A 16,560-nucleotide genomic window follows, 5' to 3' on the forward strand; every position below is an offset into this window, starting at 1 on the left:
ATGAACATTTATATTTATAAATTGAAAGTAAATATCTGAAACGCTCAGATTCAAGTTAAATTTGCAGACAATTTACTAAAATGTTTTTCATTAGTTGCAATGGAATGGTTTTTGTTAAATACCTTTAAAGATAACACTAAATTTAATTCTAAACTTGCAATAAAAATATTTATTTTAGAATGTAAGATTTGACACAATCCCATGTCGCTACATGGTACACGGAGCCCACGGCCCGCGTCACTTTCATCGCCATACTATGTGTAGGTGATAGTTTGACTAACATCGTGTGCATACTGTCGTAACTCAAAACTTATTAAAATAAAAAAAACCCAGCATAATGGGGACGTGGCCTATTTGAGTCAAGTATAATGATATCTGACAGTGATTAAAATCACTATCATAAAAAAAACGATTCGATTCAAAATTGTAGTTTGATTTTAAAAAATTGGTGGATTATTTCAAAAGCTACATGATTTCCCAATCAGAAATTAACAACAGGCGCAGTACAGCACCCGTACTGGCAGTCGATACTGGACCAGAGCTGTCACATGTCTGGGATGATAACGCTTTACCAGTACTGATTGGCGCTGGCGTAATTCCAGATATAATCAATATTGGCTAAAACTGCTAGCATATCTTTTGAATTTTAATAATAATTTCATGGACCTTCAGTACTGGTCCAGTTACATAATTGTATTTATCAAGTTTTTGTTCAACTCGTTTTCAAGAGTATTTCATTATGATAAACGATACTTCTAAAAATAACTACGAGTCAGGAAATAGGTAGTTCATAGACAATTTGATTAATTAAATAATTAACAAAAATTGTTTTACTCATTACATATCTGTTTTTGAATTATAATTCATAATTAAACAAATTAATAATGATATAACATAATGAAGAGCAATATAAAACATAAGAATATCCAAAAATTGTTTTATTTAAAACATGTGATCTGGCACATGTGAATAATAAAATATAATTTAATATATTAATTATAATAATAGTGATAAACATAATATTACATAACAGTAAAAATAACAATTAAACATAAAAAAGTCTAAGAATTAATTAATAATGCATTATGCAATACATTATTTTTTAAATAAAATCCATAAATTAAAGTGTTATATGTATATACATATAACACTTTAATTTATGGATTTTCTTAGTTTTTTCCCTCTCTCTCTATCTTTAGCACCTGAAAACCAGCAGCTGAAGATGGTAGCAATTTCTTTGATGGAGATAGTTTGATATTTGGAAAGTAATATTTCTAAAATTTAAGTATTCAATAAAAAGTATACAGTTAAAAATTATACATATTATAACAAAAACTTATAAGCTGATGCACAAGCATATCAAAAGTCTGACAGGCACTTAATATGAGTACATTATTTAGTTAATTTTGGGACATTATAATTGCATGGTTAAATGTTCTTTAATGTATCATCTTATAAATTTTGATAAATATTAATACATTATTATACCTAATAAATACTTGTAGGTATTTGTTTTAGAAAAATTGAATTTTTTTCCCCATTAGTTTCCCTCCCAAATGCTGTATATACATCAGTTGGACTTCTTTGGAAATTATCTTTAGCATAATGACATTTATATTTCTTTAACTTAAGATTTTTTTTTTTCTTTATTAATATATACACAATATATACACAAATGGCACAATAAGAGTATTAGCTAAGATAAACAAGAATGAAATATTGAATGAAGAAGCCACCCACCGATGACACTTTCGTCTTTTAATAATTTTGTTTTGTCCTTATACGCATATTTTTTTTTTTTTTTTTTTATGGATTGAGTAGGTCTCTGCACCATTTACGCTTAAGGCGGCGAGGAGGGTTACCAGGGATGGTTAATGAAGATAGATTTTTTATGAGCTCATTTGGATGAGAGCTAAGGCGTAGGTGGAAACGTTTATAATAATTTTTTGCCTCTTCTTGAATTGTTTTCATATGTAGATCTTTATGCAGAGAGTGATTTGACACATATGGTGGACAAATAGTAATTTTTCTTAGTATTTTATTTTGGAACCGTTGAATTTTATTTAGGTTAGAAATTTTTGCGTTGCCCCATAGCTGAAAGCCGTACGTCCAGATTGGCTTTAGGAGAGATTTGTAAAGGAGTAGTTTAATATTTAGGTTTAAGTGTTTGTTGTTGACGATTAGGGTTTTGAGTATTTGTAAGCGGGAGTTTAATTGTGATGTTTTGGCTTTGATGTGTTGAGCCCAAGTAATGCGGCGATCATAACTTTAGATAATGTTTTTATATTATAAGTTATAAAACATCTCTGAAAATTAAAATATTAACATGTTACTACTAAACAGTAATATTCACCAATTGCTTTATAAGGTCAATATCAGTTTTTAACATGTCATCAAATTCTTTAAAACTTTCATATGTTGTCTTAACAAATCAATCATTTTGTTATCAAAATATTTTCAATATCAATAGAATTAACAACGGACGAAATTATTGCTCGTGTTATCTTTCATTCTTCCTTTATTCTGTATTCAAAGCTACGCTTCAAGCTTTCTATTTCCATTTTACTAATTGGTATAATATTATCTGAAATCAATATAATATTTACTACAATAACATACAATATAAATAATAAATTTAACACCCAATTGTTGTGTATTTATTACCTGAGCGACCACAAGTTGGGCAGAATTTATTTTTTGTTGTTTGTTTAACTGAAAAAAAAAGTTCTTACATTAATAGAAATTATTTATGCTAATCTATTTAAATATCATAGGGAAAAGAGTATATTATATTAATTAATGTTAAGTTATTCGGAGTATCTAGCTTGAGAAATTGAAATTAAATGTTAATATAGTGTCATGTTATAATTAAAAATACTTCTAATTAGTTAATCACTAAAAAATATCAGAAATACTCAATAAATACTATACAGTTAATTTAAAATAATACATATACAGTAGGGCGAATAAAAAACGTCGATCTTTGAAATTTTAATGATAACCATTTTTAATTTAATTTATACATTAAAATAGTCATTTTGGGAAAATTTGAGATTTTTAAAAAAAAATTTACTTGTAGCTCAACGTTTTTTTAGTATTTTGACCAAAAATACCCCAAAAAACGACCTCTGTTATTCAATTTTTTATCAAATATTATGATTAGTATATCAAAATAGTTTGATTTTAACTGTAGTATACAAATTTTATAGTTTTAAAATTTTAAGTCAAAAATTGATAGCGTAAATATCATAATTAACGTCATTATACTGTATATTTCTAGTAGGTCTCAAGTAAGCGTAAACATTTTTTATTTCTTTTTTTATGCAGTTTGGCTGATATTTATGTATATTATAAGTAGAAAAAAAATTCATCACTAATCTTAAAAACTTATTCCTTTTTTTATAATTAATGCACAAGATAGAATATACGATATTCTTGAAAATATGAATAACTGACGATTGTCTTTACATACTTTTCAAATATTTTTTTTTTATTAAACAATTCATTTTTTTAGCTATCTCTCTTTCTGTTGGATCATTTACCACAAATAAAGATTCAACTTAAGTTTTTGCCAAATTATAATTTGAATTTTGATGCCATTTTTTGGGAACTTTGTGTAATAAGTCATCATTTATTTTAAAAGTTAGAATAAATTTTTAGTTTTGTTCTCATTTTTTATTTAATGCTTACACCATTTTAATTTTTACACCTGCCAATAAATCTTCGTAAAACGCCCAGAAAAAGTTTTTATCACTACCTCACTTACATACTTCTTAATATTATTACATTGCTTTAGTTCTCGTAGTAGTTTAAGATCATTATTTGGTGTTTTTGTTGGATATGAACTTTCGAACCAATATCTTGTATAACTTTTTAAAACAAATGCATTTAAATACCGAATACTCTTAATTCAGAAACTGTTAATTTAAATTGCTTACGGAACATATAAATATTAAGGCAGTATATTATTTATGCCATCCGTCTCTATAAATTGCTCCTGATGGATGGATTATATACATTTTTTTAATGGTTTTCCATAGAATAACAAAGTTAGCTGATCACAACTCATAGATGTTAATTGACATAAGATTAAATTCGATAACATTATTATGCATTTTTCAAAGTTACAGATAGCATAATTCATAGTATAATTAGTTATGCATAAAGTGAAATAGTTACGATACTTGAATAAATATGAATCTATAATAGACGAGTTATCAATAAAACCCAAAATGATTTTTTTTTTTCATAATTTTTAATTTCAAGCATTAAATAAAAAATGAGAACAAAACTAAAAATTTATTCTAACTTTTAAAATAAATGATGAAAAGTATGTAAAGACAATCACCAGTTATTCATATTTTCAAGAATATCGTATATTCTATCTTGTGCATTAATTATAAAAAAAAAGGAATAAGTTTTTAAGATTAGTGATGAATTTTTTTTCTACTTATAATATACATAAATATCAGCCAAACTGCATAAAAAAAGAAATAAAAAATGTTTACGCTTACTTGAGACCTACTAGAAATATACCGTATAATGACGTTAATTATGATATTTACGCTATCAATTTTTGACTTAAAATTTTAAAACTATAAAATTTGTATTCTACAGTTAAAATCAAACTATTGTGATATACTAATCATAATATTTGATAAAAAATTGAATAACAGAGGTCGTTTTCTGGGGTATTTTTGGTCAAAATACTAAAAAAACGTTGAGCTACCAGTAAATTTTTTTTTTAAAAATCTCAAATTTTCCCAAAATGACTATTTCAATGTATAAAACAAATTAAATGGTTATCATTAAAATTTCAAAGATCGACGTTTTTTTATCCACCCTAATATACAGTGAATACATTTATGTATAGATTTATTAAGTGTATAAATTTATATGTATTTTATACATCCAATACTTAATGTACAGCAAAATTAGATATTTTTTTATAAGGACTTGCCTAGGTTTTAAGAGGAATGAATTATTTTTGTGGAATTTGTTCTAACTGATTTTTTTTTTTTTTTTGTACATTCTATTGATGATGCAAATGTGTCTGACTGATACTCATCTTTATCTATAATTATATAAAGAAATAATATCAAAATATTAATTTAAGGTATACATAAAATATGATTGAATTATAAGTAATACCATAGACTATTCCACGTTCCAATTTATTTTTGATAAAAGAAGGAATATCATTAAAATTTTTTTGAAGCTCATCACCAATTAGGATTTTTGGATTACTATCATCTTCTGAACTATATTTGTCTTCTATTGTACTACTCAATACAATATTATTTGTGAATGCTCTATTCATTCGTCTTACACCTTGTTCATATTTTCTGAAAAATAATTAGTCTTAGTTTGCACAAAAAGTTTTAAACTAAGAAACAATGTATTAAATTTATTACTAAGATCATATAAATACTCTGGTAAAAATTGATAATTTTATCAAAATTTGAAGAATAAGCACTAACTAGCTTCTGAAATTATACTTATGGGTCAATCTATGCCAAATCATCCAGAAGTGGGTACGACCACCACATATTTTTTCTGAAATTTTCAGGGTTTATTTTTTATGCTATATTTAGATTAAAATAATTTTTTTTTTTATGACCTTCTCATTTTTATGGCTATTTTAATGTAAAAAAAGTTAAAAATAGCTAGAACGTTAAAAATTACACAGATTATTCAATTACAACTTAATCTAATTAAAATTTTAGATTTGATACTATTATAACTCAAAGATAACATTAAAAAAAAAAATTAATGTGAAATACTAAACTTTAATGACTTTCAAAAAATGTCACTTTTTTGTGAAAATTGGCGTTTTTGAGCTCACTTAAAACCAATAAGTTATTATATTATTGTGATATTTACATTGTATAGTGTATAATCTATGTTTCAACTAAATTTCAAATATTTAAAACAATTATCATGGGATTAAGAGGCCTACAAAGTTTATAAAAATACGTGTATTCTAATTGCAATATCTCTGTTGGGTGACCTAATTTCAAAAATTTTTCTTTTTAGTTTTGTAGATATATCCAACATTATCACTATTTGTCCAAATTATAGGAACTGGAACAATATAATTGAGGCCATCAATTGTTTTTATGTTAAATTTAATAACAACATGTGTAGTATTATTTTTATAATCCATATTTATAATTAATAACAGTACAGTATGTGCATATATAAATTATTTATATCAAAATTTACAATCAAAATATTAAAACCTTTACTTATTAATGTTTATAAAATTGTTTTATTTTTAAATAATTTACCCAACTTTATTATACCCACATTATTTGAGTCAACAAGGATATATGAAAACATAAGTAAAATTTTTATACAAAAATCCATGAAAAAAAATATTTTTCTGTTTTTTCTTTATTCTTTCAATATTAAAAACTTTGTTATATTCATTCAATTTTGAGCCCTAATTATAAAATATATTTCCGTAGAAATTACTTCAGATACTTTAAAAACTTGTATCCCTAAATATATAATTATCTTAGTTAATATAATACAAAAATTAGAACTTAAATGTTTCTTATATTATAAATATTTAAATGTGGCAATTAACCAATCATAGGTAAATTATATAATATCCATAGTGGACATTATTTTATTATAGAAAATATAGGAAAAATATGAAATTACACCAAGTAGATAAAAAAAATTTTATTTAAATCAATTTTGTTCTTTCTGAAACTATTACTATAGTAGAACAGCCAGTCTATACATTTTGTATGATAAGCAATATAGAAAATGTTGAATCATATATACTGACATGATTTGACATGAAGGAGGGCCATATAAGACAACATTTTCAGTTAAATCATCTAGATCAGTAAAATCTTATTTATTTATGAAAAGCAGATATTTTGTACAAAATATATCAAACTAATAAAAATACTATAGCAAATGGTTTAGATGAAGATTTACAAAACAAATCTGTATAAACTTTTGTCATTTTAGTGGCAGACAAAATAAATATTTTAATTTATTCAATAACTTATTATGAAGTTTAGAATTTATAAATGAAAAATAATAAAAACGGTACTTACCGAAAATTTAATAAAACTATGAGAAATCAACACATTAAATAAATAATTGCATATAAAAAGCCAAACTCGCATAATGAATTTAAACGTCCGTTTACAGAAAATTTTTATTGTAAAGGATAGTCGCCGTTGGGTGGTCACTGTTCGTGGATTTGGTTGTTACAGGTTTTCCCCAATTAATAGATATTAAATTGATAAACAAACAAAATTAGTTGTTTTGATTTAACGCTGATATTTATACTATAACCCACGTTAAAATTGTAGAGATAAAGAATTATTCTAAATCTACAAAATACTTTATTATATTAGACTTACACACATTATCATTTAACTATACATTATTATAATTTATTATAATAATAAAGTTTATCAAGATTCTATGAGAGCGTGAATTTGTAAAATAATTTTTATAAGACAATAAAAATACCACGAGTAACAAGTAAAAATAATTTAATCTATTTGATTTTCATGAGATTCCCTTGTCGACAAAATTAGATTATAATTAAAATCAACACAGTGTTTCATTTAAATTATTAATTTATTTTTATTATTATTGTATATTACCTCCCCCCATCCAATTTTTTGGAATGTGTTCAATTTTATTTAAAAATTATTTGTTACATGTATTAAACTATGTATTTTTTCATAATAATTAATGTAATATATATTAAATTAGTTATATATATATTTGTGTATACATTTAAAAAATTTCAATAATGTAAAATATTACATATATTATTTTTAACTCTTTATACTTATAACTAAGGTCTTATATTGATTACTTGTACTCATCTGCATAATACTGGAGGCTTAGGCAGACCAATACTGATGGTTTGTATAAACAGTATTCCGCTAATACTCTTCTGTTAATATGCTGGCAGATCAGTATTAGATGTTATGTATAATTAGTATTACGCCAGAACACTGCCAGCAATGGCGTTACGCTGACAACCAATTCTGACCGCCAGTACTGAATCACTGATTTAGTACTGATTCAGAATCAGTACTTAAACAAGACGTCACCAGTACGGGCTAGCCAAAGATCAGGTGCTAGTACTGTGCCTGTTGTCAGTGCTGATACATCACAGAAATTTCTACTTGAACTATTTCCTTATTTATATCCTAACCACAAGTATTATGATTTATAAGTGTAATATATGAATAATATATATATTTATAATACATATTTAAAGAGAAAAGGTTTTATTTAAAAAAAAACATGATGCATAAAAGAAAAATATAAATAGTACTTATCTTAAAAAAACTATAATGATCCATACATTTTTCAAAAAGTTATAACATTATAAAGTTAAACATAAAAAAAATAATTTTTTTACAAAAATCGTATTTTAGCTTCGATGCGAAGATGAGAAGGTATTAATTTTACTATGATATATTTTTTTTTTTATTATTTTTTTTTTTTTTTGTCTGTTTACGCTCAATCTCAGCTCTCGCTGAACCGATTTTGATGAACAATATGTCAAAAGATCACAAATCGTATCTAGTTGAAGACATTACCCTCAAAAATTGAAAAAAATTTCAATTTATCAATTAAACAGTTAGTTATTCCATGTTCTCCATAAAGACAATTAAAATCATTCATTTCTAATGTTTTCAAAGTATTTATTGACGAATTAAGTTTGATATGATATGTTTCAACTACAAAATTTAATCATTTTACTCTGTAATTTAATAATTTTTTTACTCTATTTGTGTGTGCTACTACTATAATATTACAAATTTTTTTATAACATGTTGCTAAATAAATCATTTCTAAAAAAAATGATTGTTTTTGCTACTGAATTAACAATTGATTTTTTCAAATATAATCAAATTTTATAATACGCTCAATTGAGTAAATATTTTTAACAACTTTGTTTTGATTGGTACATTTAGTTAAAGTAAATCATTAAAATTAATTCAGTTCATGATACTTCAATTGTAGAATCTTATTAAACAATCAAAGTTACTAGGAAATTATTATTATTACTTCTATTTAAGTTAATTATTACGATAAAAATGCAAAAAAATATTGATCCTCTCTGATAAATTTACAATACATAGTAATTATAAAACTTTCTGACTGCATATTAATTTTAACGATACAATTTTTTTAATTCTCATAAAATTTTCTATTTAATGATTAGGCCAGTCAACGAAGGAGTAATTTTGGCGAATAGCAGAAAAGATTCCCAACCAATTTTTTTTTTTTTTTAAATAGGAAATTGGTGGATTATTCCAAAAGCAACATCAACTCTTATTTCTTTAATTATACTTAGTAGTTAGTAGTTCTTTGATTTTAAAATATAATATATGAATAAATACTAATTATAGTTTTTAAATTTAGTATGAAATTGATATTCAATAATTAAATATTGTAATTTAAACGGAGATATTCTAAAAATAATAAAGAACTTATATTTTGCTTTACTTTTATGTGTATAAAAATTTAAAAAGCTGGATACAATAATTTTCAATAAAAACTGTTTGTTACTATAAATAAATGCACTGGACTACAAGAAACTTTCATCAGAAGCAAAAATATACTTTAAAAAATCAACTTTTTGCGTTGTTTTCAAATCTGCAATTAGACTTTTTCTATCACTTCTAATTTTTAAAATTATTACTAATTACATATAAATTAATAATTAAAAGAAAAAAAAATTTGTTTTCAAATAATTACTGATTAGATTTTTAATATGTTAAAAATTTATGTTTTTTTTTACAGCCTCGCAAAAGTTCAAAAATATGAGCTTTTTTAATTTTCTCAACAAATATTTAACTTACAAAAGTTGTTTAAAAGACAATTATTAACAAAAAAATTATTTTATAGTTTTTCATTTAAACAAATATTTTTCGAGTTACATTACATTTAATATGAGTACTAAAATTTATATTCCATTTTTTTCATTTTACGGTTACTTTTTATCATGTTATACTTACATTAGACACAATGTTATAAATCCATATGTGTGTATGTGTGAGTTTATTTATTTAATGTATCATTTAAGTGTAGTGTATATTAATATACAAGCGATAGAGTAGGTAATTGATTTGACGCTGTATTGTTTAAACCCAACTAAACGCTAAATTGTACATTCCGAAACAACAGTTATATTATGTCTATTGCCACCAGAATTTCTGCTAATCTTTTTCTTTTTCTTTGCTTTAATCCCAACTACTTAGGGTCGGCCACCCTCATCCTAAACTTCCACTTGACACGATCTCCCACATCTTCTACGCTCACATCAACTGTCCTCAAATCGCATTCAATAGCATCCCTCCATCTCTTTTTTGGTCTTCCTCTACCTCTTCTTCCTTCAACATTCATTTCTATAACTGTTCTTACAGCTTTCGATTCTTCTTTCCTCATACCATGACTAAACAATCTAAGTCTATTTTCTGTCATCTTATCCACGATTGACGCAACACCTATACTTCCTCTTATATGCTCGTTCCTTATCCTATCTTCTCTAGTCACTCCACTCATCCAACTAAGGATTCTCACCTCTGCTACACTTATTCTCTGCTCTACTTTTTTATCAACCGCCCAACACTATGAACCATACATCATAGCTTGCCTCACAATTTCATACTAAATTTAAAAACTATAATTAGTATTTATTCATATATTATATTTTAAAATCAAAGAACTACTAATCAGGATATAATTAAAGAAATAAGAGTTCATGTTGCTTTTAAAATATTTCACCAATTTCTCTAAAGGAAACACTATCTACAGATTTGCATCGAAGCGTTTCTTCTGATAGTGATTTTAATCACTGTCAGATATCATCTATACTTGTCCCATCTATGCCTCGTCCACACTGTGCCTCGACCCCACTGTGCTACCGTTTTTTNTGTGCCTCGACCCTACTGTGCTACCGTTTTTTTTCTTCTCAAGTTATAAAACTTCAACTTTTAAATTTTAAGTGATTTTCAGCCTTAGGTTTTTTTTTAAATTTTATATTTATATAAAATATGTTATCTAATATGTAAAATATTTAATATTAAATAAAGGACCTTTAGTAACGTACATACATTTTTAATTTCTTTTTGAAAATGGCTCCCTTACGACTTGATTTTTTTTAAAGTAGTGCCGTAAGTGGAAATTTAGAATCGTTTTTCGCAGTATATGTACTTAACATAGTAATACATAAACATTTTTTACTTTATGATAGTATACATTTTTATATTTATCCATTTAATGGCTGCCTTATTTCAATTTATTGCGGGCAGACTTATTAATTTAAAATGTAACACTGTCATAATTCGACTTATGGCACATACATAGTTTAAATTCAATACTGCCGTATTTAAGTGTATGTCTATTTTAAAATCAATTTGTGTACGCAATATAGCCACATTTCAAAATATAGCAGTATTACATTCATTTTTAGCTTCGATGCGAAGCTGAGAAGGTATTGGTTTTACTATGATGTGTTTTTCTTTTTGTGTCTGTTACCACTTTTTCTCAGCTCTCACCGAACGGATTTCTTTCAACGATACATCAAAAGATCACAAATCGAATCTAGTCGAAGACATTACCCTTCAAAATTGAAAAAATTTCCCTCGTTCCCCGTAAATGGGGGAAACCTCCAAAAAAATTACAAATTTAAAAATCGCTAATTTTCGAAATTTTTTCAATTTTTTTTACTAAAAANTTATACTAATTACTATATATAATATACAATATATATGTATTGCAACATGATATTAGGTCCAGCAAAAACATTACATATTAAAAAACTTACATATCAACATAATGCATACACATAATCATATATAAATTACCAATACATAGTTTATGATAACTTTAATGGCGGTAGATAAGAATATATGTACTTACGGGGAATTCGAGGAACTTGCTTTTATGTTTATTTTAGTCTACGGCATAAACTGCATATTTTTCGTAGTATTAGACAACTGTCCGGATTAAGCGAAGTTCGGACTAATGAGGTTCTACTGTATTTATGTTTTTAGTTTCATTTTCATAGATACAAAAATTGGTAAAATATTTTAATGGTTCATTATCACTCATATGATTTTAAACTTAACTTACACAAATTTCTTATTAATTAGTATTAAATTTTTTTTATTAATCAGTATAAATTTTTAATTCTATTAAAAAAATATGGACATAATTTGTTATTATAACAGTCTCGTACATACATACAACTATAAGTTAATAATATTTAAAGTAGCTTATATCCCTAAGACAATTGTCGGGTGCACTATTTGTTGATCAACAAATTTGGAATTTAAAAGGAAAATTAATGAGGAAACAATAAACGATAACTTAACTTAGACATTTTGAAAAGTAAAATATTTTCTTTCAATATGTGTCAAACAAATAAAATTCATAAAAACACAACGTGTCAGCTTATAAATAAACATATTAAAAAATTATCATTACCTATTAAATACATATAATTATGTGCCTCACACTCATCAACAACAAATTAATGAAAATATTATTGGAATACGGAAATCTAACAAAAAAACCCAGAACAGGGGGGTCGCGGCACAGTGGTGACGTGGCATAGTTGGATCAAGTATAATGATATCTGACAGTGATTAAAATCACTATCAAAACTAAACGCTTCGATGCATACCTTTAGATAGTGTTTAATTAAAAAAAAATTGGTATATTATTCCAAAAACTACATGATCTGCTAGTTCCTTATTAATATCTTGATTAAGATAAAGTATGTCGAATGAAAAAGGGATTATTAGAAAATATTATTTCTCATAAAAAAATTGTGTTCATCCATATACTTTTAAATATGTTATAGCATTATAAATTTAAAAATATAAAAAATAAAATCGAGAATTTTCACACGAAAATAGCATTCGGTAGCCATTTTCACCACGAAGACAAGTCCAGAGGTCAATTTTTTTTTTTTCAAATTAAAGTATATTACATTTGCTTTAATTTAAGATATATATAAAAGTGTCAGACCTTCCGGAACATTTTCAAAAGTTAAGTTGAAAACGTTAATTTTTTGTGAAAAAGTTGTCTTTTTAAATCCCCCCTGTGGGCAGATAAAGGGTCAAATTTACAAAAAAAATATGTTAAATGATAGGTAAAGATATCAAGCATCTATAAAAAAAATTATATTGATATGTTCAGTTTTGACAAAGTTACGGCACATTTTAGTAAAAAAAATTGAAAAAATTTCGAAAATTAGCGATTTTTAAATTTGTAATTTTTTTTAATTTTTAAGGGTAATGTCTTCGACTATATACGATTTGTGATCTTTTAACATATCGTTGAAAGAAATCCGTTCGGTGAGAGCTGAGAAAAAGTGGTAACAGGCACAAAAAAAACACATCATAGTAAAACCAATATCTTCTCAGCTTCGCATCGAAGCTAAAAATGTCAAAATTTACTAATATTAAAAATCAAATTTTTTTGTGGAATTTTCCTCATTTACAAAAAAAAAGGTAGTTTTTAAGGGCAATGATTTTAACCAGATATGATTTCTGTTCTTTTGACGTATGGTTGAAAAAGACGCCAGCTGGAAGCACACGTGTAATTAAAAACCTCTATTACAAATTGTAGAAGTGCGCCAAGTTTCATACACGATGTTTATTGGAATTGTTTTGTTCGTGTTAACGCCATATTCTATAAAAGACATTATATGTTTGTGCATACAAACCTAAATATCGAAATTTGAGGTCTATTCAAAAAGTATTCTTCATTTTTATAGGCATATCTAATAAACAATCATTGATAACTAGTATGTTATGTAACATAAAAACAAAAAATTAGTCTTTATAAAAATTTAATGATACACAATTTATTTTAAAGTTCTAGTGATACTATTAAAAGATTTAGACAATAATTTGGTAACTTACGTTTCATAACTATGATAGTTTTGACTTTTTAGTTAAAAAGTGTGTATTTTCTAAGATCTCAAATTATTATAATAGAACAATGGATACAGTAATATAAAGAAGGTGTATTAGGTCACAAAAAAAATTTGATATAAAGTAATTGATTTAATAATGAAAAAATATTTCTGTATTTTTTATAATCATGCAAGACATAAAAATGAGTTGCTTTACAATTGCATTAATCCTATTTAAAAGAACATATTATGTTTTTTTTTTGAGGGGGGAGGGGGCATATGTTAGTAGCCTGCTCGAGACTGTATTTTACTTTAGATACCGTGACCAATAGCCAACATTTCGACAGACGAGCATCAATTCTCGATCGCACATCCCATAATGAGTACAATATCAAAACATGTTCTTTTAAGGTAGGTTTTATTAAAACTAACCTACTTTGTAAAATTAATTCAATATATTGGTTTGATAATTAGCATTTTAAAAATAGACTAAAATAATACTTCTTTATTTTTCTAGTCATACCAGTTTTTAAAACAAAAAAACTTCTCATAAACATATAAATTTATTAAAAACAAATATAGTAACAAAAAATTTTTAGAGAAATAAAAACAAATGTAAGAAAAAAAAATGTATAACAATAAAATAAATTAGGTAAAAGGCAAGAAACGAAATGTGTACAGTTCGTATTTTTTTCTTTGTATAAAAACAAAATATAAAATAACGATAATTTAATGATTTTAATAGGGATGATAAAAGGAGCATAAAGTTTTAAAAGTTTAACAAATTTGATTACATGAAATAACTTGGGGAGGTAACTCAATTAAAAATGTTCTTCGGCACTGTTTGATGGATTATAAAATAATTTTAAACTATTAAAATTTTATTCGTGTTCTGAAAGTTCTTTAGAATCAGAATCAGAACTAGAATCAGAGCTAGAATCGGAGCTAGAATCAGAACTAGAACCAGAATCACTACTTGAAGAAGAATCACTTTTAGAATCAGAACTTGAACCAGAATCACTACTAGAATCAGAACTTGAACCAGAATCACTACTAGAATCAGAACTTGAAGAAGAATCACTACTAGAATCAGAACTTGAATCAGAATCACTACTAGAATCAGAACTTGAAGAAGAAGAAGAATCAGATTCAGAATCTGAATCGTCCGAAGAATTTATTTTTGAAATCTTTAAGACTATTCTGTCTTCCATTTCATCAGGTTGGGCCAAGTAAATCTCAACGCTACTCGAGTATTTGAGTCTATTCGATGATTTACATGCGTCGAGAGCGTCTGTAGACCGTGTTGTGTTAGAGAAAAGTCCTGTTGAATTTTAAGAAATAAAATGCGAATTAAAATATTATTATTATGAATGTTTTCATTAAAGTGTATAAATCAATTTTTTACCATCGCAATCATAGTCAGTTTCTGAATCGTCTTTATTTTTCGATTCATCATCTGAATCATATGTTGAAGATATGGCCCTTATTTTCAACACTACTCTATTTTCTTTATATTTACTCGAGTGAAACTCTACACAGCTTGAGTATTTACACCTCTTCGATGGCTGATATCCATCAAATGTATTTGCCCTTTTCAACGATTGTGAACTATTACATAGTTCAGTCGACTTAGCCGAATTAGTAGGAAGTATATCCATATTTTCGTAACCTGATAAATATTAACAAATTAAGCATGACTATTATTGTAAAAAATAACAAATATAGCCGATGATTAAAAAAATTTTATTTCATACTTTTTTGACGTTCAACTACATAAGTCTCATCGTCATGTTCGACTTTTCTTTTCGTAGATGATTCGTCAAATTGTGTTGAAAACAGTTCTACGAGTATTTCGTGAGGGTCCTTCCAATAAGATGCACGTGATCGGTCAATTTTTTCTATTATTTCTTTGGCGAACGGTTCATAGTTTTCTACTGGAACTGCTATGGATCGAGTAGATTTGCGGTACGAACGTTTAAGCATGTCTTTTGCTGTAGTTTTAATATTGGATTCAATTTTAGGATTGTCACTCAAGCATTTTTTTTTATTGACAGGAGCCTGTTTCTTAAACGGAGTTGTAGGTTTTCCACGCAATTTTTTGAGTTGGGCAAACAATTTTTGCGTCTTTGTGTTCATCGTTACAAATAATTTCAATAATTAAAACTTGAAAATGTCAACGACGTTAGTTTTGAGAATAATTAAAAAAATTGATGATAATGTTGAAAGTCAAAAAATTCTCAAAGTTAACCTGAGAGTAAAAATGTTTGCTAATTTACAAATAAAAAATTTTATCCATAGAAACTATTAACAGAAAACTTAATTAAATATTTTTTTTTAAATATTTGGAAACGTACAAAAATTGCTTGTTTATTTTTCTTAGTAACATGTATGGAACAGCTTTAATTGAATAATAAAGTGCTATGTATTAGTAGATTATTTCATTAAAATTTCAATTTAATATTTTGTGATTATGTAAAAAATTGATTTATAAAATAATTTAAATACAATTCTTTTGTCTACAATCAAAAAATTCGTGAAAAATTCAGACAAAGGGAGTTGCTTTTAAACAGCCGTATTATCATAAATTTTCTAAGAAAAGGAAAAAACCAATTGTCTAAACCATGTGGACTTTA

General features: G+C 25.8%; 1 protein-coding gene and 1 pseudogene across 1 annotated transcript; both read right to left on the reverse strand.

Annotated features, from left to right (window-relative positions):
- Positions 1-1,134: 1,134 nt before the first annotated feature.
- Positions 1,135-11,850, reverse strand: LOC126902054 (uncharacterized; annotated as a pseudogene).
- Positions 11,851-14,808: 2,958 nt separating this feature from the next.
- LOC126902056 (uncharacterized) lies at positions 14,809-16,063 on the reverse strand. The gene is made up of 3 exons (XM_050679077.1): positions 15,682-16,063; positions 15,333-15,596; positions 14,809-15,248 (listed from the first exon to the last, which is right to left on the reverse strand). Exons 1-3 carry the CDS (start codon positions 16,061-16,063, stop codon positions 14,809-14,811), a joined length of 1,086 nt encoding a protein of 361 aa, XP_050535034.1.
- Between the last annotated feature and the right edge of the window lie 497 nt (positions 16,064-16,560).

Source organism: Daktulosphaira vitifoliae, unplaced genomic scaffold, assembly GCF_025091365.1.
Source record: "Daktulosphaira vitifoliae isolate Bord-2020 unplaced genomic scaffold, ASM2509136v1 Scaffold_3, whole genome shotgun sequence".
In the NCBI taxonomy this organism is placed as follows: domain Eukaryota; kingdom Metazoa; phylum Arthropoda; class Insecta; order Hemiptera; family Phylloxeridae; genus Daktulosphaira; species Daktulosphaira vitifoliae.

Coding starts and splice junctions, on each gene's coding strand:
- LOC126902056 (XM_050679077.1), bottom strand. CDS start 16,063: ATGAACACAAAGACGCAAAAATTGTTTGCCCAACTCAAAAAATTGCGT. Junction 15,597..15,681: donor TGTAGTTGAACGTCAAAAAA/GTATGAAATAAA, acceptor AATATTTATCAG/GTTACGAAAATATGGATATA. Junction 15,249..15,332: donor AACTGACTATGATTGCGATG/GTAAAAAATTGA, acceptor AAAATTCAACAG/GACTTTTCTCTAACACAACA.